This window comes from Phoxinus phoxinus (genome assembly GCF_949152265.1).
Source record: "Phoxinus phoxinus genome assembly, chromosome: 17".
Taxonomy (NCBI): domain Eukaryota; kingdom Metazoa; phylum Chordata; class Actinopteri; order Cypriniformes; family Leuciscidae; genus Phoxinus; species Phoxinus phoxinus.
This window is the reverse complement of record NC_136892.1, coordinates 11,194,738-11,219,281: the sequence shown is the minus strand read 5'-3', so window position 1 is coordinate 11,219,281 and position 24,544 is coordinate 11,194,738. Positions and strand designations below refer to the sequence as shown.

The 24,544-nt window shown below is 38.2% G+C and overlaps 1 protein-coding gene across 1 annotated transcript; it reads left to right on the top strand.

Annotated features, from left to right (window-relative positions):
* The first annotated feature begins 122 nt into the window (after positions 1-122).
* On the top strand, positions 123-24,448 carry rars1 (arginyl-tRNA synthetase 1). The gene is made up of 15 exons (XM_079585120.1): positions 123-422; positions 1,040-1,177; positions 8,415-8,603; positions 8,777-8,885; positions 8,976-9,076; positions 9,174-9,295; positions 9,569-9,689; positions 10,620-10,749; positions 12,463-12,567; positions 13,600-13,778; positions 14,131-14,240; positions 15,556-15,661; positions 17,966-18,138; positions 21,884-22,131; positions 23,015-24,448. The coding sequence occupies exons 1-15, from the start codon at positions 378-380 to the stop codon at positions 23,122-23,124; spliced, it is 1,986 nt and encodes a 661-aa protein (XP_079441246.1). The 5' UTR covers positions 123-377; the 3' UTR covers positions 23,125-24,448.
* Positions 24,449-24,544: the final 96 nt, after the last annotated feature.

Here is a 24,544-nt window from a genome sequence, read left to right as displayed (position 1 = left end):
CTGACGTGATTTGCTTGTTTCATGCTCTGATTGGTGGAGATTTATCTGCAGAATAATGGGTAATGTAGTTTCTCACCATGATTAGATTATTTAATAAATAAAGAGTCGAAATAGTGCAAGCTGGTGGCGTCAATAGAACCATATTCCATCGATTACCAACTCAGTCGCTCACAGTAAATCTTTCTTTAAAGGTTTGTAAGTTATCATTATATGTGACCACGAATCATTCAGACCAGTTTTATGATCCCGTCCAACTGATTCACCAATCGCTGGTAAACGGAAGTGACGCAACGAAGCCGGTGTAAGCGGTTCCTCACGTTGGAGAAGTGTACATTTTTAGAATTGTGGGTGTTTTTACCTAACTTTATCGGAAAAGAATGGGCGAACCCGTTGGCGAGCACACGTCCCGACTTCAGCGTCAGGTCAGCTTTGCAATACAACGTTAAAAGTTTTGTACATTGAAAAGTTGTGTTCATGTTTCCATGTGTTTCTGACGTAAGAGACTGAAACACGCATGCAGGTCTGACAGTCATGATCACCGTACGCACATTCGGCTCTGATGGGATGGCAAATACATTAGTCTAACGTTAGCTGTTTCTTTTAAATATGAAGAGAATAAATCATGTACAATAAATCATCTGTACTGAGGGTGCCTTAATATGTAGTGAGCTGCAGCAGACCTAGGCTGCGTTGGGGTCTTAGTTATGTATGTACATTAACAATATGGGCAACATGAAACTTAAGTCCACTGCTAATGCTTAAATGCAAAGTATGCTTGCTTGTGAATGTGGTGCTTTTTACTTTCTTTAAATAGAAAGCCTATAGTGAAGTAACCACATTCCCATTCAAAATGAAACTGAAATAAAACTGTAGCATAATAAACAATATTAGTGACGTCACGTGTCTCAGTTTTACTGGCACAATCAGCTTGCACTTTGAAGTTCTTCTTTTAACTGAGATATGTGGTATATCTGATGGTTGTGATCTTTGTCCCTTGCCTACTTGAGATTTTCTGTTTCGGTGTCAATTTGCCATGTAGGAAAGAGAAATTAAGTTACTCCAGGACGACATCGAGAGGCTGAGAGATCCACAGCAGCTGAACTTCACTTCTTCACAGCTGGATGAGTTACGAGAGGAGAATTCCCGTCTGAAGTACCGCCTCAACATCCTGAAAACAGTGAGTGTGATGTGCTTTTCCTTTAAATGAGATGATTGTACTATCTATCTGCAGTGCGACAGTTTGACCTTCACTGCGAATGTTCAATGCATGTTTTGTGCAATTACATACATTTCACACATTCATACATGTGTCAGCAGCTAATGTAAGAATAAAAAAGAATAATTTGGACTCGTCATGAGCACATTTTATTGGAAAATGTCGCTGTTTGTGTAATAGGATTACAAAACAATCTGCACTGTAAATATGCTTTATGGTATATCGATTATCCGATTTTTTAAAAATGTATCAGTGTCCGTCAATATTAGATATTTTATTGTGCCTTCTGATTTCCCTTATCACAATTATACACATTTTGTCCTCATCTTGCACTCACCTTAAATTGAATCTTAAATTTAATGTAATCTTTAACAAATTTCAAAATGAATGTTTTCATACTTCGTTACACTTTATTTTGATGGTCCACTTTAGACATTCTACTAACCAAGTAACTTTGCAACTACATGTCAACTAACTCTCATTCATTTGCAACTATATGTCAACTAACATGTAAACTCAGAGTGTTAGTAGACTGTTGGGTTAGTGCAGTGCTTCTCAATTATTTTCTGTTACGCCCCCTCCCCAGGAAGAAGTAAACATTTCGCGCCCCCCAACTCTCCGCCGCGACTGTAAATAGTATAATTTGTCTATAAAATTGTTATAAGTACACCTCTGCATAACATTGTATCCTTATTAACATTAAAGAAAACAAAAAAGAAAAAAGAAAGAAATATAGATCAACTTAAAACAAAGAATAACTTTATTAACATTGTTTTTTAGTCTGTAACAAAGAAAGGCTTAAAGTGCATCAATTTGCCAGAAATTAAAATATATAATCAATAAATAAATTTAAAAAAATCAAATTGATCAGCAACATTAACTCTCAAACACTTTGAAGGTTTACTGAAGTAGCATTCACAAAGCGAGACGATTGTTGGCAATATTCGGCACGTTTTCGCTGAAAAAACTCAAGTGGCTTATCAGCGTGATTGGGGTGTAATGTCTTTAAGTGACGCCTTAATTTATTTGGCTTCATGCTGTCCGCTGCCAATATTTTTAGACACAGTAAACATACTGGTCTTTCTTCGTCTCCCACCGTAGTCACGGTGAAGCCAAGCGCAACATACGCTTCGTCATATTTCCTCGTCTTAGCTTTCGGGAGACTTACGTTTGTCTCGTTATCTCCGTCTCTCTCCGCCTTTCTTTTCATCCCTGTTAAATATTTTTCCATGTTGTTTGTTATCTACACTTCATATCTCCTGCTCTGTACTCTTGTTCGGTGCAAAAAATAACCACTTCCTGAAAAAGCATGTTCTTCGGGGTCTCGCGCGCCCCCCTGGCATCGCTCCGAGCCCCCCTAGGGGGTCGCGCCCCACTATTTGAGAAGCACTGGGTTAGTGTTAGAATTAGTAGAATAAGTTGACATGTACTTGCAAAGTTACATAAAGTCAGTAGGAAACTTCTGTAACTTGGGGAGCATCAAAATAAAGTGTTGGATAATAAGCAGACAGTCTACTAATACTATAATGACTGCTGGACATAGAAGAATGTCAAATTCCTTTGACCGTAGACCTACTGTCAATCATTAATTATTAAGTGTCAAGTGGGATACGTGTACAAACGATAAATGACATGAAATCCATCCTGAAATCTCAAACAGACTTTAATTCTCCCTCAAAACAAGATTTGATCAAGTGGTGTTCACCAGATGTCGTATAGGTCATACAAGATTGACACATGCATTTTTTTCGTTAAGACGAAGACCCAACTTTATGTATGTTTTGCAAGCCCCACCTTTCCATTAAATACATCTTATTGGACTGTCCTGCTTTTAATGCAAGCAGAAACATTTTTATGCTCACTTAAGGACTTTAGTAAGATTTTACCAGAAAATGTTTTTAGAATTGTTATCATTTTTGCTCGGTTTTTATTTTTATTGCATATATGTAACTCTTGTATTTTTGTAATTCAGTTTTTGCCATGAAGATAGCCACAGATGCTGACATGGTATTAAATTAAATTATACTGAGACTGATATTCTTAGGGGTGTGCTAAAAAATCGATACAGCGATACATCGCGATTTTTATATTCATGATACACAACATCGATTTCCAGCTCAAAAAATCGATGTTAAAAAAGAAATAAATAAATAAATATTTAAATCACGTTTTAAACGGGGTGTGACCTGGTGAACTACAACCTCCGTTCCTGCAACGTTAGATGTCGCAGTATGGCGGCTTTATGTTCTTGTCGTGGACAAGAAACATATCAGACTACACACGTTGCTTTCCGACCAGTCATCGCGTGCCGTCTCACACACACATTCACTCGCACACATACACACACTCGCTCGTGCTCACTCACACACACACACACACACAAACAGCGCTCACACACTCTCACACACACGCACTCTCTAACGCTCACTCTCACACAAACAGCGCGCGCGCACACACACACACTCTCGCGCTCACTCACACACACAAACGCACGCTCACTCAGTAGCGCACACACACTCTCTCGCTCACTCACTCACACAAACGCACATTCACTCACACACGCACTCTCTCGCGCTCACTCACTCACACAAACGCACATTCACTCACACACGCACTCTCTCGCGCTCACTCACTCACACAAACGCACGCTCACTCAGTAGCGCACACACACTCTCAATTTCGGTAGTGAAAGCTGCATATTTCACTTCATTTGTTTACATGGACAGTACCTGAGTATCTGCACTTTATTTCCATTTTTTTTTTTTTTTTATTCAAGCTCAGCCCCACATAACCTCAGTGAGTTAACTTACCGTAACTGTGCACTACACTTTAATTTAGTTTTAAATATCTAATGCACTTTATTTTAACGTTTTTAATGTGTCCATTGTTAAAAGTTCAAGTCTATTTTGTTATGGCAGCTAAAAAAATAAATTGGAAAGGAAATTTTGTAATATATTGCTTTGACTCAATTCTTCTGCTGATTTATCAATGTGATCTGATGTAAGACTACTCAGATGGCACACACCGTAACTTGTATTTTATTTTGGTTTTACATTTTTAGTTAACTGTGTGGAATATCGCAATATTTATCGTATCGTGATGTATCGTGATGAAATCGTATCGTGATCCATGTATCGTGATCAGTCTTCGGTGATTTCAACATTCATCTAGAGAAGCCGCATGCAACAGACTTCATCTCTCTCCTAGCCTCATTCGATCTCAAACGGCTCATCACCTCAGGTACTCACAAATCAGGCAACCAACTGGACCTGGTCTACACACGCAACTGCATCACAGACAACATTGTGGTGAAACCTCTCCATGTTTCTGATCATTTCCTCATTACATTCAATCTACAACTCACTACCCATGCTCCACCAACCCCCCTACCAGCTACTTTCAGACGAAACCTGCGCTCACTCTCTCCCTCCCATCTCTCCACTGCTGTGTCATCTTCTCTTCCCTCACACTCACAATTCTCATCTCTGGATGTTAATACCGCAACAGATACTTTATGCTCCACTCTAACTTCTTCTTTAGACAATATCTGCCCTATCTCCTCCAGGCCAGCACGTACTACTCCCTCTAACCCCTGGTTATCTGAGGTTCTTCGTGAACACCGGACTAAACTCAGGGCAACAGAGAGGAAATGGCGCAAATCAAAAGACAAAACTGACCTTAGTATGTATCAATCTCTGCTCTCTTCCTTTTCTGCTGATGTTCATGCTGCAAAATCCTCTTATTTTCACAACAAGATCAACAGCACCGCTAACACACGAACTCTTTTCAAGACATTCAACTCTCTCCTCTGTCCACCTCCACCACCACCCACCTCCTCTTTAACTGCTGATGATTTTGCCAACTTCTTCACCAACAAAACAACAACCATCAGCAGTCAATTCTCAACTCCACACACACAGGAACCCAGTCCAACCCCTCCCAATCCGAAACACCTTCTCTCCTCATTCTCTCCACTGACCGAGGAAGAAGTATCTAAACTTCTCCTCTCCAGTCACCCCACCACCTGTCCTCTAGATCCCATCCCCTCACACCTTCTACAAGCCATTTCTCCCACACTTCTACCAGCACTCACACACATCATCAACTCATCCCTCCACACTGGCACTTTTCCTACAGAATTCAAGCAGGCTCGGGTAACTCCACTGCTTAAGAAACCCACATTAAACACATCACTCTTAGAGAATTACAGACCTGTCTCTCTCCTACCGTTCATTGCGAAAACACTTGAACGAGTTGCCTTCAACCAAGTAACATCCTTCCTCTCTCTGACCAACCAACTAGACGTAAACCAATCTGGCTTCAAGAAAGGGCATTCAACCGAGACTGCATTGCTGTCAGTCACAGAAGCCCTACGGATCGCAAAAGCTGCCTCCAAATCATCTGTTGTCATTCTCCTGGATCTGTCTGCTGCCTTCGACACTGTGAATCATCAGATCCTCCTGTCCACCCTCTCATCACTGGGCATCACTGGAACTCCTCTCCACTGGTTTGAGTCCTATCTCACAGGTAGGTCCTTCAGGGTCGCATGGAGTGGCAAGGTATCCAAAGAACATCAACTGACTACAGGGGTTCCTCAGGGTTCAGTTCTTGGACCGCTCCTCTTCTCCATTTACACCACATCACTGGGACCCATCATACAGGCACATGGCTTCTCTTACCATTGCTATGCTGATGACACCCAGCTCTACCTCTCATTTCCACCTGATGATCCCACAGTAGCTACACGTATCTCAAGCTGTCTGGCGGACATCTCGGCGTGGATGAAGGAACATCACCTGCAGCTCAACCTGGCAAAGACTGAGCTTCTCGTCCTCCCTGCCAACCCGTCCCTGCAGCACGACTTCACTATCCAGCTAGATTCAACTTTAATCACCCCATCAAGGTCGGTCAGAAACCTTGGAGTAACATTTGATGAGCATCTGACCTTCACAGACCACATCACAAAGACAGCTCGATCATGCAGGTTTGCACTGCACAACATCAGGAAGATCAGGCCCTTCCTAACTGAGCATGCAACACAACTTCTCGCCCAGGCTTTGGTTATCTCTAGGCTTGATTACTGCAATGCTCTTCTGGCTGGTCTTCCATCATGTGCAATTAAACCTCTACAAATGATCCAGAATGCTGCAGCCCGTCTTGTCTTCAACGAGCCCAAAAGGGCCCACGTCACTCCTCTGTTCATCTCTCTGCACTGGCTACCACTCGCTGCTCGCATCAAGTTCAAGGCATTGACGCTTGCTTACAGATCGACCACAGGCTCAGCTCCCTCCTACTTTCACTCGCTCCTACGAGTCTACATCCCTACCAGAAGCCTGCGATCGGTCAATGAGCGACGACTCGTGGTACCATCACAGAGAGCCACAAAATCACTCTCCAGAACATTCTCATTCACGGTTCCTTGCTGGTGGAATGATCTCCCTACCCTCATCCGGAATGCAGAATCCCTGACCACATTCAAAAGACAACTGAAAACTCATCTCTTCCGTGAGCACTTGACCTAAAAAAAAAAAAAAAAAAAAAAAAAAAAAACCTCTCCTTTACCCTCCTTTGTTTTGGCTTATGCTACTCTGAGCAATTCCAGAACTTTGTATTTTGAGCACTTCTTGCGTTATTTTTGCTTCTTCACAATGACTCGCTTGTTGTAGTCCTCAGTTGTAAGTCGCTTTGGATAAAGGCGTCTGCTAAATGACTAAATGTAAATGTAAATGTGATGCGTATCGTATCGTGAAGTCCTTGCCAATACCCACCCCTAGATATTCTAATGATTGCTAGATTAATGATTGACTTATTAGTTAGTGCAATGTCTACAGTTGTCTATTTAGACATTACTAATCTATTTAGACTATTTCTATTTAGACATCTATTTAGTGTTACCTCATAAGCTACATGACATGCTTAAATTCACTTGTAAAAAACTAAACGGAATGATTTTAGTATTTAGTTTTAATTAAAATGGATTTATTAAGGCAAAAAGTATTAAAAAAATGATATTCTGACATTTATAGGTTATCAACCATAACATGAAAATTATCAGCTTATCAGTACTGGCCAAAATTTGAATCCGGGCATTCATATTAAATAGTTTTAGGTTGTAAATGCCACAATGTGACGTTCACAAAAGGATAATCAGTTTCTCCGTGACTTGTTTGTAACATTGCCTGAATCTAATTCAATTATGAATAAAGTAAACATGTCTTTTTTTCCCAATTGAATTAGGGATTTGATAGAACAATTTAGCAGTGCTGTAATTGTTAACTAAAACTTAAAGGATTCAAAATTAGGTTACACTTGCCATACACATAATGCATTAATATCAAACTATTCTTAATGCATTATTTATACCTTGAAATGCACCTTATAATGCAATGAATGATCTCATGAATAATTGCAACCACAGTTATTATAACATGATTATACTTCGTTTATAAGCTAAATATAATTATTAGAAAAACTCAAACGAAAATTAAAATAAAAGCTTATTCTAAATATGATTAAATACTATAATAGTTCACAGATGTCAGTTTTTAGGATTGACAACCGCATTTACACAGGTGTGAGTCTTTAAATGTCCCGTTCACAGAGCAACTTACAGTAGCGTCTCGAATACTGTCAGTATGAACGTGCAACTGGAGTCAGTCAAGCTTGTTTTCTCTTATCAATGACCAAAGTGATATCAAAGACGGTGACATCTATAAAACTGAAACGCCTGATCACATTTGACACGACAATCCAATCGAGCCGCGAGTTCATCCGTCAAATCTTCATTAACCGACATCAGCTTTTATATCTGGGTGGAGAGCGGAGCATTTGAGTCGTGCGTAAACTGGATCTAAAACCTTCAGATGACACACAGCTCATATGTCCATCATTATAAATGACTGAAGCCAAACATGAAAACCCTCAACACACGGTAGACATGCATCTGTGCAGCGTAGCGTCTCTCTCGCACTGTTTTCACTGTCTCGCACAAAGATTTTCCGAGAATGCGGTTGTGAGTTCAGGTTATAGAATGCGGTTGTCACACCCGTAAATGACCGTACTGTGTGTGAACTGAACGTAACTGTATTAAGGACTTAAATACAGGACTGACAACTTTATTCAGCTGCTGTGTGAACATCTACATTAGTATATACTAAAATAACACTGCAATTCAGTAATTAAATCTGTGTTTCCTCAGAGTTTACAGGAGGAGATGAGCCAAAACGGAAAGGCGATGTTGCATATCAACCAGCATTTGCAGCAGATCTTTGGGAAGGCCATCAGTACCGCCTACCCTGAGCTAGAGAACCCGCCACTTTCGGTCTCCCCCAACCAGCAGGCCAAGTTTGGCGATTATCAGTGTAACAGCGCCATGGCGATGTCTCAGGTCAGTTTCCTTTATATGATATCCAAAATTAAATTTTTGGGTGAACTGTTCTGATGCTCCCCTTTATGTCATTCCAAACTTTTCGTTGAAAGAAAAAGTTTTGAAGAATGTTGATGTGAATTGTTTCTTTTGTCCAGTTGTATGGAATTATATTTGTAAATGTATGTTTTAAGATGATGAAAGCTAAAGGACAAAAGGTCAGCCCCAGGGAGATAGCGGAGAAGATTATCCAAAACATTCCCAACAATGAGTTCATTGAGAGAACAGAAATCGCAGGACCAGGTTGGTTCAGAACATCATTGTCACCAAGATCTTTTTTCTCCATCATTTTAAAGATTTATTATAAATAACCAAGTACATATTGCGTTGTAGGGTTTATCAACATTCATCTCAAGAGAATGTTTGTCTCTAAACTTCTCTCAAACCTGCTTGTGAATGGAGTTCAGCCTCCGCCACTGGTGAAGAAAAAGAAGGTAGGAGTTTCACTGTAGTGATGAAATGCATGACAAAATAGTTATATAAAGCAGTGTGTTATCAAGTGGTCTTTACCCTTATATTGCTGTTTTTCAGGTTATTGTGGACTTCTCCTCACCTAACATTGCCAAAGAGATGCATGTCGGTCACCTGCGCTCCACCATTATTGGAGACAGCATGTGTCGACTCTTTGAGTTCCTGGGTTATGATGTGCTGAGGTTGGTGTGTATTAGTTGTGAAGCTCAACTGTGAGCTTTCATAAAATGTAAATATCTGTTGTAGAGGTCGACCGATTGATCGGAACCGATAACTGATTGCTGGATAAATAGATCCAAACGTGCTGCGCAACACGAGAATGAACCTCATTGGTTCTTGAAGAAGCTCAAACGTGCTGCGTAACACGAGAATGAATTGGCCAGCAGTAATCTGTGTGTTCATTAGAGTTTGAATGCTTGTCTTTAATCCTTTCGTCCTCTATCTCTATCTGTCAGGTTGAACCATGTTGGAGACTGGGGGACACAGTTTGGGATGCTCATTGCTCATTTGAAAGACAAGTTCCCAAATTATCTCAGTGTTTCCCCGCCTATTAGTGACCTTCAGTCTTTCTACAAAGTGAGTAGATGTTATATACAACCTGAAGGGATGTGTTTAAAATTGGATATTGACTGCTGATCGTACTTACCGATGTTTCACCAATGTTTACACCACGTTACTTAATTAATTATGTTAATTAGCGCTGTACTTTATTGTACTTAATAGATGGTAAATCACAGAAATCAAACCATAAAAAGTAATTATTGGCTTATTTCTGCTTATTTATCCTTCAAATGTTTAATCAAATAATCCTAATATGCCCTTATTATATGTTCAGTTAATTATGTAAAAGCTTAACTACTGCATAAATAATAGCTAATATGCTTTTACTATATGTTCAGTAAATCATTAACTAGCGGTGTGCTAATGCTTAACTACTGTATAGTTATGAACCCTTAAGATAAAGTGTTACTCAAAAACTCCTATAATTCCCTTTTCCTTCTATACTGGCTCTGTCATAAAAAGAGTCAAAATTCTCAGCAAAAAAAAAAAACGCACACAAACTGCAAGAATCAGCTGTTTTCTGCAGGTCTGTCCGAACACTTTGTGCTTTTCATTTGTTGTGATGCATTTGATGCTTTTCTTATTGCTTACAGAGCCATTTTGCTTACCCGACAGAATGTTTAATTGCTAAACTGCTGTGTTAGAGTTGAGAGGAAAAATGAAAGTGAAGTTTGACAACCTTTACCCTCTTTTATTATCCCCTTCTTTTTTTTTTTACATGGGTCACTATGCTGATTGAGATATGCTTTAACTTAGATCTGTGGTTGTATTATTTGCATTTTGTCTCCACAATTTTTTATTTTTTTATGGTACCCTGTATTAAAGTCTTTTTGCAGGAGGCTTTGAAGGAATCTTGGTCTCACTAAGTCAGAGCTTTCATCCTGTTCAGCTGAATGTTTTCCTTTTCAAAGCTGTTCAACTCGTTTCTTCTCTCGTCTCTATCAGGAGTCTAAGAAGAGGTTTGATGAGGATGAAGAGTTTAAGAAGAGGGCCTACCAGTGTGTGGTTAAACTCCAGAGCAAAGAGACAGACTTCATCAAAGCCTGGAACCTGATCTGTGACGTTTCCCGGAACGGTACGTGCGAGGCACACCAAGAATGTCATTCTCACTTTATCAAGTATTGAATAGACTAAAGCCTTGCCACATTAATGCTAGTACAAACCTCCACAGACAGCATGTGCCCTCTAGAGGCTTTTACAGCCGACACGCTCTGCGTTACATTATTCTCTGAAACAACAGCCCGCAGTGTGGAGGGAATATCAGCTGAACCAGCAATAACTACTCTATTTATCTAAGGATAATGTGAGTTGTTAACTGGTAAAGGAAGCAGACGAACTATCAAAGATGCAAACAACTACACAGCCTTTAACTGTTTCTTTTGTAAGAAATTCATATTTTTATTCAGCAAGGATGTTTTTAAATTGTTCAAAGGTGACATCAAAGACGTTCACTATGTTTCAAAAGATTTCAAATAAATGCTGTTCTTTTGATTTGACTATTCATACAGGAATCTTGAACAAAAAGTATCGCAGTTTCCACAGAAATATGAACCTTTTCAACATTTATAATAGGTAATCAGAAATGTTTCTTGAGCAGCAGATCAGCGTATTGGAATGATTTCTGAAGGATCATGTGACACTGAAGACTGGAGCAATTCATATTTGCCTTCACAGGAATAAAATACATTTGAAAATATATTAAAATAGAATAAATTGTAATAACATTTCACAGTATGGCAATGTACTGTATTTTTGATCAATTAAATGATGCCTTGGTTAGAATTTAAAATATATTGCCAACTGCAGTCTTAAATTTTAGGTTTTATATTTATAATGTTATAAATTCGTTTTTATTGTATTTACTGGGGCAAAAGTCGTAGTTTATAGTTAGTTAATGAAAATTGGAACCTAATCTAAAGTGTGACATTAATTAGTAATTCTTTATAATTTGTCAGGCTAATTTTCATTCAGTAATTATTAAAGACCTAATAAGGAACAATCTCAGTCCTAAATTTGCTATTACTTACTGATTAGTTCATCTGGTTTCAAATTCCATATTAGTTAATAGTAGTAACTGAAGTATTGATGTAGTGCGGCTCATTTGTCCTTCATTATCTAATAATGATGGACCATTATTCTAAAGTGTCACCTAATATTTCATAAGGACAGTAGAGGTCAGTATATAACTGCATCTTAAGTTAACATAAGCGTGGACTCAGTGTCTATAAAGTTTATGCCACTAACTAGAAAAAAAAAATACTGCTTAAAATGAAATTCATCATTTACTCGCTTCACTTCCAGACAGGATTATGTGTTTTTCTAAAGTAGTGAAGCTTCTGTTCCAAATATTGTAATTAATTTAAAAGCTTTCATGTCGGAAATGTTATCATTTTTAGACGCTTCATCTGTCATTTTGATTTAATTCTATAATACGTCCGACATTTATAAGCTTTATAAGCAATTTCTCTATTTATTGCAGAGGAAAACCGTTTGTTTAAACAAGTTGGAACACTTTAAACCCTGAAGGGCACCGATGCCCTTCACCAGCATCCGGCGACACCAGCTCTAGACTCTGATGTGACAGCATCTACCTTTACCCTTTAATCAAACCTCGTTCCCCCACTGAGGCTTGCCTAATGAAGGTCAATTAGTGTGTGTTTTTTTCTGCTGATGCTGTCCAATCAGGCTTTGCTAAGGCAGGAGGGTGCTGCGTTTGATTTCCCTGTGGTGTGACTGTTGTAATTAAACCGTCTTGTCCCTTCCGCTTCTGTCCGCTTTGCTGATGCAGAGTTTCAAAAGATTTACGACTGCCTGGAAATTCGCATACAAGAGAGAGGAGAGTCCTTCTACCAGGACATGATGACAGCCGTGGTGAAAGATTTTGAGGAGAAAGGTACAGATGGAAGAGTTCTTTGACTTTTTCTTTAGTCTGTTGTCTTGGTCACTAATAGTACACTTTGATATAAAAAGATTTAGTTTGCTTGGTTTGAGAGCAGATATCATAGTCTATTGATATTTGAATAAATATTAATATGTTGCTTTATTTCCTGTTTGTGTGTTTCTAATTGATACAGGATGTGTGGGTGGGACATATCAAAGGGTTAAAAGTTTATTTTGGGAACTTTTAGGGATACACCATAATACTGATGGGCTCAAAGCTAACACGCATGGATCTGGAGCCACAAAACTCCTATTTTTCAGTCCAGATTGCAATTCTGTTTTGTGCTGCTAGTGGTACCAAAATAATGGACTTCACTTTTAAGATGGAATAAAATAAACTTTTTTTTTGTTTTACTATTTTAATTATTTAATTATTTAGTTTGTTTTTGTTTACTTATTTTTAGTTTATTAATATTTTTTATTTTTGTATTTTTTATTGTTCAACATTTATTTCTATTCATTTTTTATTTTTATTTTTTTATTACTTTTAAATGTATAACTTTTTTATTTGTATCAGTTTTTTTATATATATATTTTTATATTTATTTCCATTTTATTTAGTTAGATTTTTTAGTTTGTTTAATATTTTTAATTGCTTAATATTTTTTTGAGTGTTTGTTCTGAAGAATAATTGACAATTGTGAAGATTTACATTGAAATCATGGTTTTAAGATTGAATAAAATGATGTACAGGCAAGGTTGATATATACTTTTATTGCACTGGTGTCTTGTACTAGTGGCTGTACTTCCAAAACTCGTTTAATGTTTACTCTGGTGCAATTCTTGTCTGTTTTTACAAACCAAGTATTTTCTGTGCCAATCGACAAAAATTGATTGACCCGGAACATCCCTTTAAAAAAAGCATTGCATGTCTATCCGCACATGTCCAGTGGGGGGCAGTGTTGTTCCAAGATTGATTTTTCGACTCTAGCTGTACTAGACATCCGATTTCACATTCCCTGCTGATGCTCTTCTCTCTCATCAGGGCTGGTGGAGTTGGACGAGGGCAGGAAAATAGTTTTTGCTCCGGGCCAGTCTATTCCCCTGACGGTTGTCAAATCGGACGGAGGCTATACTTACGATACCTCCGATCTGGCTGCCATCAAAAATCGTCTGTTTGACGAGAAAACTGACATCATTATCTACGTGACTGACAGCGGCCAGGTGTGTGGGTGTACGGGCTTGTAATGTTGGGGAAGTCTTGAACGGCACAAACCTTCTCAAAGTTATCTGATGCGCATGAGGACACAGGAAGCAGATGTCCAGGGCGCTGGGCGAGACACAGAATTCAAATTTCTGTATGTTTATAGATGTGTGCAATAGACTCCTCACCTATTCAAATATTAATGCGGCATAGGTCAGGAACGCGGTCTGCTCGCATCTATATCAACACGGCTAGTTTACAATTCTGCTTTTTTGGAAAGTTTGTTTGAACTTTTTGTTTAATTGGTGTATTATTTGTATTGATGGTCACGTAACTAAATATTCCCTGTGTTGTTTTTACGATGTACGGCAGGCAATGCACTTCCAGGTGGTCTTTGCTGCTGCTCAGATGATAGGCTGGTATGATCCCAAGGTCACACGGGTAGAACATGCAGGTTTTGGCGTGGTGCTCGGGGAGGACAAGTAAGTGCATTGATCAGAATAGAAGTCACCTTTTGTCAGCATCATGTTTTCACCAGGATGACCCATAGTGCTACAACAACTAGTAATCAATTAAATTTATAATAATCGATTTTTGTTTAGCTGAGTCTTTGTGCGTGACCACAGCGAACGAACCCACGGCGTGACCTTAAAGTAGTTTAAATGCATTTTTATGAAAAACAAAACATTTACATAAACTACGGTTCAAAATATTTACCTTCGAGCCACGTTCTAATTCTTTTATTCAACAAAGTCGCATTAAATTGATCAAAAGTGACAATAAAATAGTTTATAATGTTACAAAAGATTTCTGTTTTAAATAAAAACTGTTATTTGGAACTTTGTGTTCATCAAATAATTTTTATAAAAAATGTATCATGGTTTTACTCAAATTTATGTTTTCAAACATTGATAATAATCAGAAATGTTTCTTGAGCAGCAAATCAGCATATTAGAATGATTTCATTCTGACAGATCATGTGACACTGAAGTAATGATGCTGAAAATTCAGGTTTGAATAACAGGAATAAATTACATTTTTAAATATATTCAGTACATTTTTAAATATATTCAGATAGAATATCTTAAATATATTTAACAGTTATTTGAAATTGTAATGATATTTCTCAATATGACAGTTTTTATTGATTATGTGATCAAACAAATGCAGGCTTGGTGGACATAAGACTTCTTTCAGAGACATTAAAAATCATACCGAACCTTAACTTTTGAATATATTCTTATAATGCAAGCGTTTCTATTTTGCAAAAAGTGTAATTAAATGTCACTGTCAGTGCGACACTTCGAATACTTAGTTACATGGAGCGCAGAATTAATGGAATGAATTTTTGATTAAAGCGATATTTGCTGTTTAGCATCAGATTTGATGAAATGCAAAAAAATACTATTTTTATATGAACGATAACTGGATTACGGCAAGATTAATGAACACTTCGGTGTTCAATGGAGATAATTTGTATGCTAACATAACATTGGTGGTTTATCTGCTGAAAGGTCTTTTTTTACAATTACTTTATTTAGTCATTTTTACATTTTAAAGCATAGCATTGTTTGAAGGAGAAATCTTTGCAAGGTACCCAATAGAATATAATGTACGATTTATCAAATAAATAATTGACCGATTAATCAGTTGTCATCTAGTAATCAGCTAGTGGCTCATGTAGCACTAGTTTTAGCTGTCATATAAATATTGTATTGAATTATGTATTTGAAGAGCACTGATTCACGAGTCTTTTTTTTTTTTTTTTTTTTAATAAACATGGAATTTCCATCGCAGGAAAAAGTTTAAGACTCGTTCAGGGGACACTGTGCGATTAATGGACCTTCTGGAGGAGGGTCTGAAAAGATCCATGGACAAACTGAAGGAGAAGGAGAGAGATAAGGTGAGCCCCTAGAAACTCAGAGGACACTTGCACCTTCTTACGCTTCTCACCCTGAAAGCTTCCATCCAACTCCTTTTGTGTGCCTGAGTACTTCAGCCCGATCAATGGATCTCAAATGAGACCAGATGTGCTAATGACAATTACTGCCTATATTACTCACAACTCCTTTGTGCTCAGAAATGAAGAGCATCCTAATGCCTCACTCATTTGATTGATATCTCGCAAACGAGTGAGCTTCTGAACGTAAAGGAGTTTGAAAAAAGACAATTATATGGTTTCAGACGCAAGTAAGCAAAGGAAATGTCCTCGAATAGCCTTACTTGGAAACGTCAAAGGCAAACACACAATTAAAACGATTTTTTTTCTCTAGATTTTATTATTTTATAGATGTACCAAGTATAAAATAAAGACTTACTTTCCCTAAAGTGAATCAGACTTTTGCCAAGTGCCTTATTTGTCAGGAATATTGAAAGTAGCATATGCTGAATTAAATTAGGCAAAGTTAGCAGGTGTGTAATCGTGCAATGATCCTGTGAGCATAATCAGTGATGTAGGACAGAGCCAATATCCGATCTGATCTGTTGATCTGAAGCTATTTTTTTTTATCTTATCAAAGCACTCTGAACACTAGGGGTGGAAAATAAAAATGTATTTTTCCGATGCATCTGAAAACTATTGATACTATTTGTCGTATTTCTGCTTTAGGAACAGCTAAATCTTGCAATTCCACACAAACGCAAAAACCCTCGAACCATCAGTTCGAAAAGGTTGAAGGGAATTACAAGGGCAAACGCGCGCTTTGTTGCATCGGATATCTGCTTTGTGAGAAACGTGCGTTTTGCTCGTTGTTACACTTACAATGTGTGGTCTCGCCCTCCGGCATTCCAGTGTTTTCCGTTTCCAAATGCTCTACGAAGGCATCATTTATGCCGTTCGGAAAGCAGTAAGCTTATTTCAATACACAAAACTCACTTACTGACAGACTTTCATAAGCTCACGTGCGCTTTGTGAAGAGTGTGAAGTGTGCAACTCCCAAGTACTTAAATGCACTTGCATCTCAAAATGCTTTAATGACGATTAATTAATGTAAACACCGTAAGTTATGTTTTAAAGGATTAAACAGACAGGATATAGATCTATTAGATCTGCCGCTGTATATGTCATAGTAATAGTCAAACTGCTCTTGACTAAAAGGCTTTCTGAAACTTAAAATTCCCCTGTAGTCAGTCATTTAATCCCTGAAAACTAATCTTTGATCACCAAAATGACATGTAAAAATGTTTTCCCTGTGAAAATAACCTTTAAATAGCTTAGTATTAATTTAGTATACGCATATCCATGAATATTCAAATTAGCCCGCCTCCACTCACTCACACCAGCTCAGAATACCTTATCCACTCTCAACTTTACTGTAGTAAACGCTGCACGATGGCGAGTGGAAATACTGGTTTAATTCAGCCAAATATGTTTGAACCAGAAACCGATTCAGAAGAAGTGGAAGAGTGAATTATACAGACTCGTCTACAAGTCGATGTATCAGAATGGTAACGAGTTTTGTGTATCGCTATCTACAATGTCGGACACATAACAGTAATTCATATGATGAGTACATTATCAACTAGTAATGTGTTAACAGCTAATAATGTGTTGCTAATGTTACACAAACCATGTTCCCGTTTGCTATCTCAGAGTCAGACAGCCGCCTTCTAAAAATCAACATCCTTAGAAATGCTTTGAATGAAAAATTGTCAGTGGAGAAAGGCATATTGTTCATCATAACATCGTAATATATATCATATACATCACCTGTTATATTGCTAAATGTACCTGATTTTTCATATCAACAGAAAAATATACCGGGACAACCTCTCTGATCTTCAGACCCCCAGCATAGTTAATCGTGGACTTATTGCAGCCGAAAACACAGAAAAAGATTATCAATAAATTATTAAAATGTCACAATCACAATCACAAAACTCACTATCATTACTTTTGCCAGTGCGCCGTGGCAAGCTTTATGCGTGCGTTTGAGCGCTGATTAGGCCATGTATTACTGCAATTAAAGAATCATTATTATGGTTTATTAATATAAACGCGCGATTAGTCGACTAAACGTTTAAATAAACGACTATTAGTCGACTATAAAAGTCTTTAGTCGAGGGCAGCCCTAGAACGTAGGTCATTTTATCCTCATTGCCTATTCGGCACATACTGGGTAACTTGTTTTTCTGAAGGTGGCAAAAGGTCTTTGCTGCTTCAACCTCACGGGGGGTCATCAGCATTTTGAAAGCGTTTGTGTTGCAGGTGCTGACCCCGGAGGAGCTGGTAAAGGCTCAGCGTGCCGTGGCCTTTGGCTGCATTAAATATGCAGACCTTTCGCACAACCGCATCAATGACTACGTCTTTTCCTTCGACAAGATGCTGGATGACAGGGGCAACACCGCAGCCTACCTCCTCTACGCCTTCACACGCATCAGGTAAGCACTCAATGTGATGGATATCTTTAACCGCATCAAATGAGCCCCGCTGGGTACTGATCTGTATGTGGTACTCCATTTTTTTTGTTGCCGTTTCTATTCATTTGGTTTTTAAAGGGATAGTTCACCCAAAAATGAAAATTCTGTCATCATTTACTCACCCTCAAGTTGTTTCAAACCTGTATGAGTTTCTTTCTTCTGCTGAACACTAAAGAAGATATTTTGAGGAATGTTGGTGACCAGACAGTTGCTGGACCCCATTAACTTCCATAGTATCTTTTTTTCCTACTATGGAAGTCCATGGGGTCCAGCAACTGTCTGGTCACCAACATTCCTCAAAATATCTTCTTTAGTGTTCAGCAGAAGAAAGAAACTCATACAGGTTTGAAACAACTTGAGGGTGAGTAAATGATGACAGAATTTTCATTTTTGGGTGAACTATCCCTTTAAGTATTTTCAAGGGGACCTATTATGCTCTTTTTCAGTCTTGATTTAGTTTTAGAATAGGTTTAGAATAGGTTTTCATGCTTAAATGTTCAGAACATATTATGTTTCATGTATTTGACATTGGTGCAGCACCTCTTTTCACATATCTGTCCCCTTAACATAACCATGAGTTTCAACATACTACTAGCGCAACTCAACCAGGCCTCATCCCTTTTACAATGGAGGTGTTTCAGGGAGTTCAGAAACAGTGCGCACCGATAAAAAGAATAGCTCGCTTTGGGGTGACTTTGTGCTTTGTAACTTTGCAGACCATGCTAAAACGGCGTCGTTACACACTAAAGACTGAAGATAATAGGACCCCTTTAAACATTCAATTCATAATTTCTATTTCTACTATGATGAGTGTGTTTTCTTTTAAAATGTATTTTATAATTGTATTTATTTATTTTTTGGTGGTTTAAAATAAAACAATGTCATGGTGATAAAACTGATAAACTGTCCTGGAAAAGTCCTGGAATCTTAATGAAAGCCTCATTTAAAAAAATATATATTTTATTCGTTTTTTTTTTGTAAAGAATTTGACAAAACTGCTTATTAATAATAAAAATGTTGTCTGCCAATTGTCAGTCATGTGGTGTGACCATCATCTAAATGTAGAAAAAAAGACTCTTAAATCTCTTAAAGATTCTCTTAAAATATCACATACCTTTACATGACACAATAGTTCAGGTTGCACAATCTGATATGGTGCGACTCCCCAAAAATGTATGTGTTATTTATGATTTATATATATATATAACACATTACACTTTTTGCCTTGATTTTTTTTACCATATGAAACAAATATACAAAATGACACTTCTCCTTTCTTTATCATGGACACTCTTATATAGAGCTGGGTGTTGATATAGTATGTCTTTTTTTTCCAATCTCAACTAAAACTGTAAATAATCAGGAAATCTTCCTTGTCATATAGTAGATACAAATTTCTAGATATAGTCAACACTTCTATATAGGTTTTGTTGGATACAAACATTTAAATTGCATTTAAGGCTGTTTTTAATTAAATAATTTGTACTCCAATTTATTGTTTGAATACAAACATTTAAATGGTGCTGTCAAAACTTGTTTTCATGACAGATTTATTCAAACATACATAATCAAAATCAGAAAGTCAGAAAGTGCTTTGTTTATTAGGAATTTTTTTTGGTGATAGAAGAAGCTTCCAATACACACACACCCCCCTTGTTAAACAAAAATAGACAAATTTGTATGTACAGGATATTTTCAAGTAAATGTAAGTGGTAATGCACATAGTTATCATTGTACAGTGGGAAGAACATTTAACTGATCATGACTGGCTGTTCTGGTGCTCATTGGTCTGTAGCGCCGACCGGAGGGGTGTGAGAGATCCAGAGTGATTTTCTGAGCCCTTTTCCTCACCCATGGATGTATACAGTTGTTGGAGGGTGGGCAGGGGAGCACCAGTAATCCTCTCAGCAGCCCAAAACCGTCCTCTGTAGTCTTCTGATGTCTGATTTTGAAGCTGAGCAAAACCAGACAGTTATGGAAGTGCAGAGGACCGACTCGAATGACTGCAGAGCAGAAGTGCATCAGCAGCTCCTGTGGCAGGTTGGCGAAGGAACTACAACCTTTGCTGGGCCTTTTTTTGCAATATTGCAAATATGATTGTCCCACTTCAGGTTCCTGAGAGATGGTGATGCCTTGGAACCTCAATGACTCAATGAAGTCACTAAAGTCCACAATCATCTCCACTGTTTTGAGCAAAGATATTTTTTTCTAGTTGACTAACAAGCTATGGACATTGAATGGCTTAAATGTCCTTTATTGTCTTCTACAGTATTGAGCCATCTTCGCCTGCTTCAGGTGAGGCCTTCTGGGTTTTGATATACCCCTTCTGGGATATCTTTTTGTGGGTCTGTGCTGGAAACGTTGGCCTGAATGATTCCCACATGGATGTAGACACTGTTGAATGGCCCTTCATGTTCATTCTCAACGGTGTTTGGTTAGTTGTTCTCCTGGCAGTTTTAACCGTGCTGCTGTGTGGAAATGGTATGTGTGTGTGGGAATCGAGGGCCTTGTGCACATGAAAGAATGCATGCATCTGCTGCAGTCAGTGTATTTTCTGGCTGAAATGTGTGCGTTTGTGACAGATCTACTTCTGCTGTCCCCCGAGTGGATGCTCGGCACAAGTGCTCTATTATTCTCACTCTTTATCACCTTGTGTTTGCTCTTCTGTCTCAGTAGGGCTGTTGACCTGATGTCAGGAGTGTGGGGTACCACAATCCCTCTCTTGTGCATTTGGAGAGCTTTTTCCTGTCTTTAATTGGCTGTTCAAAACAATTGGTAACAGAAAATCACATTTGGAAGAAGTGAAGGTAGAAATCAGAGCCAATGACAGGAGAAGGAGCCAAAAAAATAATAATTGGCCATGGCAGCAGTTGATGGGGATTTCAGTGTTTTGTTTCTCAGAATGCATCCAATATAACCTGATCCTCTATTTCTCTGGCAGAAAGGCCTTTTATACACGTAGTCATAGTGATTCTTTCTTGTAACATGTTTTCCTATTTACGTGAGCTGTTGCTACAGTTAAATGTCACTTCTTCTTTTGTGCACGTTTAACTTCAGTTTGGCCATTTTCATTGATGTCATCCTGTGTTGATCTCAATAGTTGACCATTTAAAAGAATAGCTTGCTTGAAAATTAAAATTATGCTATCGTTGTTCTTCAAAACCCATGAGTTTTTTCCATGGAACACAAAAGAAGTGCTTTTCCCCATACAGTAAAAACATACACTGACCAGTGGCTGTCAAGATCCAACGTGCACTTTGAAACCCATTTTCAAAAGTTTGCGTTTTCAGGCCCCTAAAACGCCCTTGTCGTTTAAATAAACGGCCAAAACGCATAAAGTTTTCCATTTATAGTTGAAAAAACTGTTGTGTAAACAGCCCCTAAAATACATTTTCATGCTGTCAAAATTGTTAAATACATTTTTTAAAATCCCCTCACACATTACTTAGAATATTAACAGCATTAAGCAGTGTACATTTTGGCAGCCCTAAAATAAAAATGAAATAAACTGAAACCAAAAAACTCCTAAAACAAAATCAAAACTAAAACAATGAGCAAGCAAAAACTAAAGTAAATTCAAATAAATTTGCTCCGAGCTCAAGTCGGTTCACTCACGTCTCACAACCAAACATGATGTGCCAAGCTTGACCATGCAGAAATGTGTAGTATCTTTTACAAGACACATTCTTCTTCTGTCTACCTCCAGGTCTATAGCTAGACTGGCTAACATCCAGGAGGCCGTCCTGCGCAAAGCAGCCGAGACCACAGAGGTCTTACTGGACCATGAGAAAGAGTGGAAACTGGGTAAGTGCATCCTGCGCTTCCCCGAGATTCTGCAGAAGATCACAGACGACCTGCTGCTTCACACACTGTGCGACTACCTCTACGAGCTGGCCACCACCTTCACAGAGTTCTACGACAGCTGCTACTGCGTGGAGAAGGACCGGCAGACAGGTGGGTACCCTGAAGCCAGACGTGAGCGGGATCTATATACTGCACGCTTTCACTGACAGTGATGACTGAAAATAAGCGTAGCTCGCCCAGAAAGAAAAACATACTCTGTGCCCAAAACCTTGAGGTTTTAATGGTTAAATAAATTAATGTACTTGGAGCATGTGGTTTTTGCTCTTTAGGAGATGTGTCAGCAGTGTAATTGGTCTAGAAATGTATTTAGTTTCAACTCGTAGGCCAGTATAAACTTTTATACTGCAATGAAAGATGCTAAATAGAGGAGTTTTAATTTAGATGTAATTTAATAACTTTGTTTTTCACAGTTGCAATACGTTTGAACGAACAACCAATGATTCATTTGAACAGGGAAATCTAATCTAGGATAATATCAGATAGAAAATCCCTTAGTTGTTTTTTTTTCTTCCATTTGAATCTCCTCATTAAAAACTAGTTACTTAGGCACTGATGAAGCTACTGTCTCTTGAATCGTACAGCTTCTTTAGTCATTTAATATAGACTAATGAAATTAGCTGTACTCTGAGTTTAGAAAAAGACTGCAGCTTGTGGGACTTTTGGGTTTTCTTTTGTTTGAGTACAGTGCTTTAAAAGCTCATGGATTTAAAGGTAAAATGTAATTTCCGTGGCACCAAATGCAAAAATAATGACCATTTTCAAGTTTCCCGAACAGTGTATTTTGGGTTACTAATGCGTCTCACTTGAAACGAGTAAAAAAAAATAGTATTTTAAGAGATTTTTTTTCCCCAAGTTTAATAAATGACCTTCACTGACCAAGACGTGACTAAACGTCGTTGATTTGATTGAAATGAACCTGCCTCTTTGAAAATGGCCTGTTTGACTAATGACTGCTCTAAATCGTTCTCCTCAGGGGAAGTGGTCAAAGTCAACATGTGGCGGATGCTCCTCTGTGAAGCCACCGCAGCTGTGATGGCCAAAGGTTTTGACATTCTGGGTATCAATCCAGTTCAGAGGATGTGAATTGATCAATGCCTTCCTCCTCTGAACACAAGACCTTTTTCTCAAAAACATCGATGTCCCGACGGATTCCTATGGTATGCCAAATAAAAGTCATTTGACTGTCCATAAAAAAATAAAACTTTGATTTTCCTGGTCATTTCTCCTCACGTAAATGTCAGATTAGCCAACTGGACCCTGGAAACTGCCAAAAAAAGTCAATCTGTTCAAACTTTCCCTTCTATATAGCAAGTCTGAATCTTATTTTAGTCTAGCAGTAAGAATTAGCTCACCTAATTCTGGTTTACCTAAAGCAGGGGTGTCCAAACTCAGTCCTGGAGGGCCACTGTCCTTCGCTGTGTCCGAAATCGCCCCCTATACCCTTAAAAAACGCACTATTTAAGGGGACAGCCATTTGTAGTGGTGTCTGAAACCGTAGTGGACGTTATCGAGTGCACTCATTCAATCCCACAATGCACCGAAATAACGAGTGTACAACTGATGTACGCTCAGACGGCTAGAGAATACCCAGAATGCACTGAGTCACGTGCCAAATTAATTCCCACATCTGAACAGAAGATGGCGACCGCAGCTGAATGATCCGTTTATCCGGTTTCCAAAACCACTGGTCCAATGTGGCTACAGCGTAATATCTTCTAGGTATAAATTCATTTTTAATTCATTATTAAACTGTATAATTAAGGTTTACGCATGGTTTCCATGACTAAATCTTTTTATTACTACTGGAGCCGCCAGTTTGCTAAATTTCAAGTTCTGATTTCGGACACAGCCCTGGAGATTTTAGCTCCAACTTGTTTCCAACTTCAACACACTTGCCTGAAAGTTTCCAGTATGCCGAGTAAGATCTTGATTAGCCAGTTCAGGTGTGTTTAATTGGGGTTGGAGCAGGATTGGACACCCCTGACCTAAAGATTTTACAACAACAGCTTTGCTCATTTTGCTTTTGGACTTTTCATTCCACAATATGCATAAAATATTGTTCTCCCTTGAATTGTAATGCAATAAATCAATTTCGTAATGTGTTTGTATTCACTGGTGTATTCATCTGCTTTCGCTTGAGGCTTTCGGAGCATTATTCAGTTTGAGATAGTAACTTATTTCATTTAAGATTTTTAATAGAGTTCAGTGTTTGTTTTTCTCTTGCCATTAGGATTTAATTAGTTGGGGGTGATAAATGCAGCGTCCGCACCTGATAATCTGTATGAAGATTAAGAGGAATGATTTAATTCACTCGCAGGGTCAGTGGTTATTTACTCTTTGGATGTTTTGCAACTGGGATTTTCTTGATAATTTCAGGTCTGAGATCAGAATTAAAGATCTGGACACTTAATTACCTGGTCGAGTCTTGGTGAATCCATTAGTTTTCTTCTAAGCTACTCTAAGGGTATCTGTATACTTCATGGGTTTAATTTCAACTCTGTGT

What these genes read in the sequence shown, in the direction of transcription:
- rars1 (XM_079585120.1), top strand. Translation starts at nt 378, where the DNA reads ATGGGCGAACCCGTTGGCGAGCACACGTCCCGACTTCAGCGTCAG. An exon ending in CGTCCCGACTTCAGCGTCAG is followed by an intron (nt 423 to 1,039) that starts GTCAGCTTTGCA and finishes TTTGCCATGTAG; the next exon opens with GAAAGAGAAATTAAGTTACT. An exon ending in ACGTGACTGACAGCGGCCAG is followed by an intron (nt 13,779 to 14,130) that starts GTGTGTGGGTGT and finishes GATGTACGGCAG; the next exon opens with GCAATGCACTTCCAGGTGGT.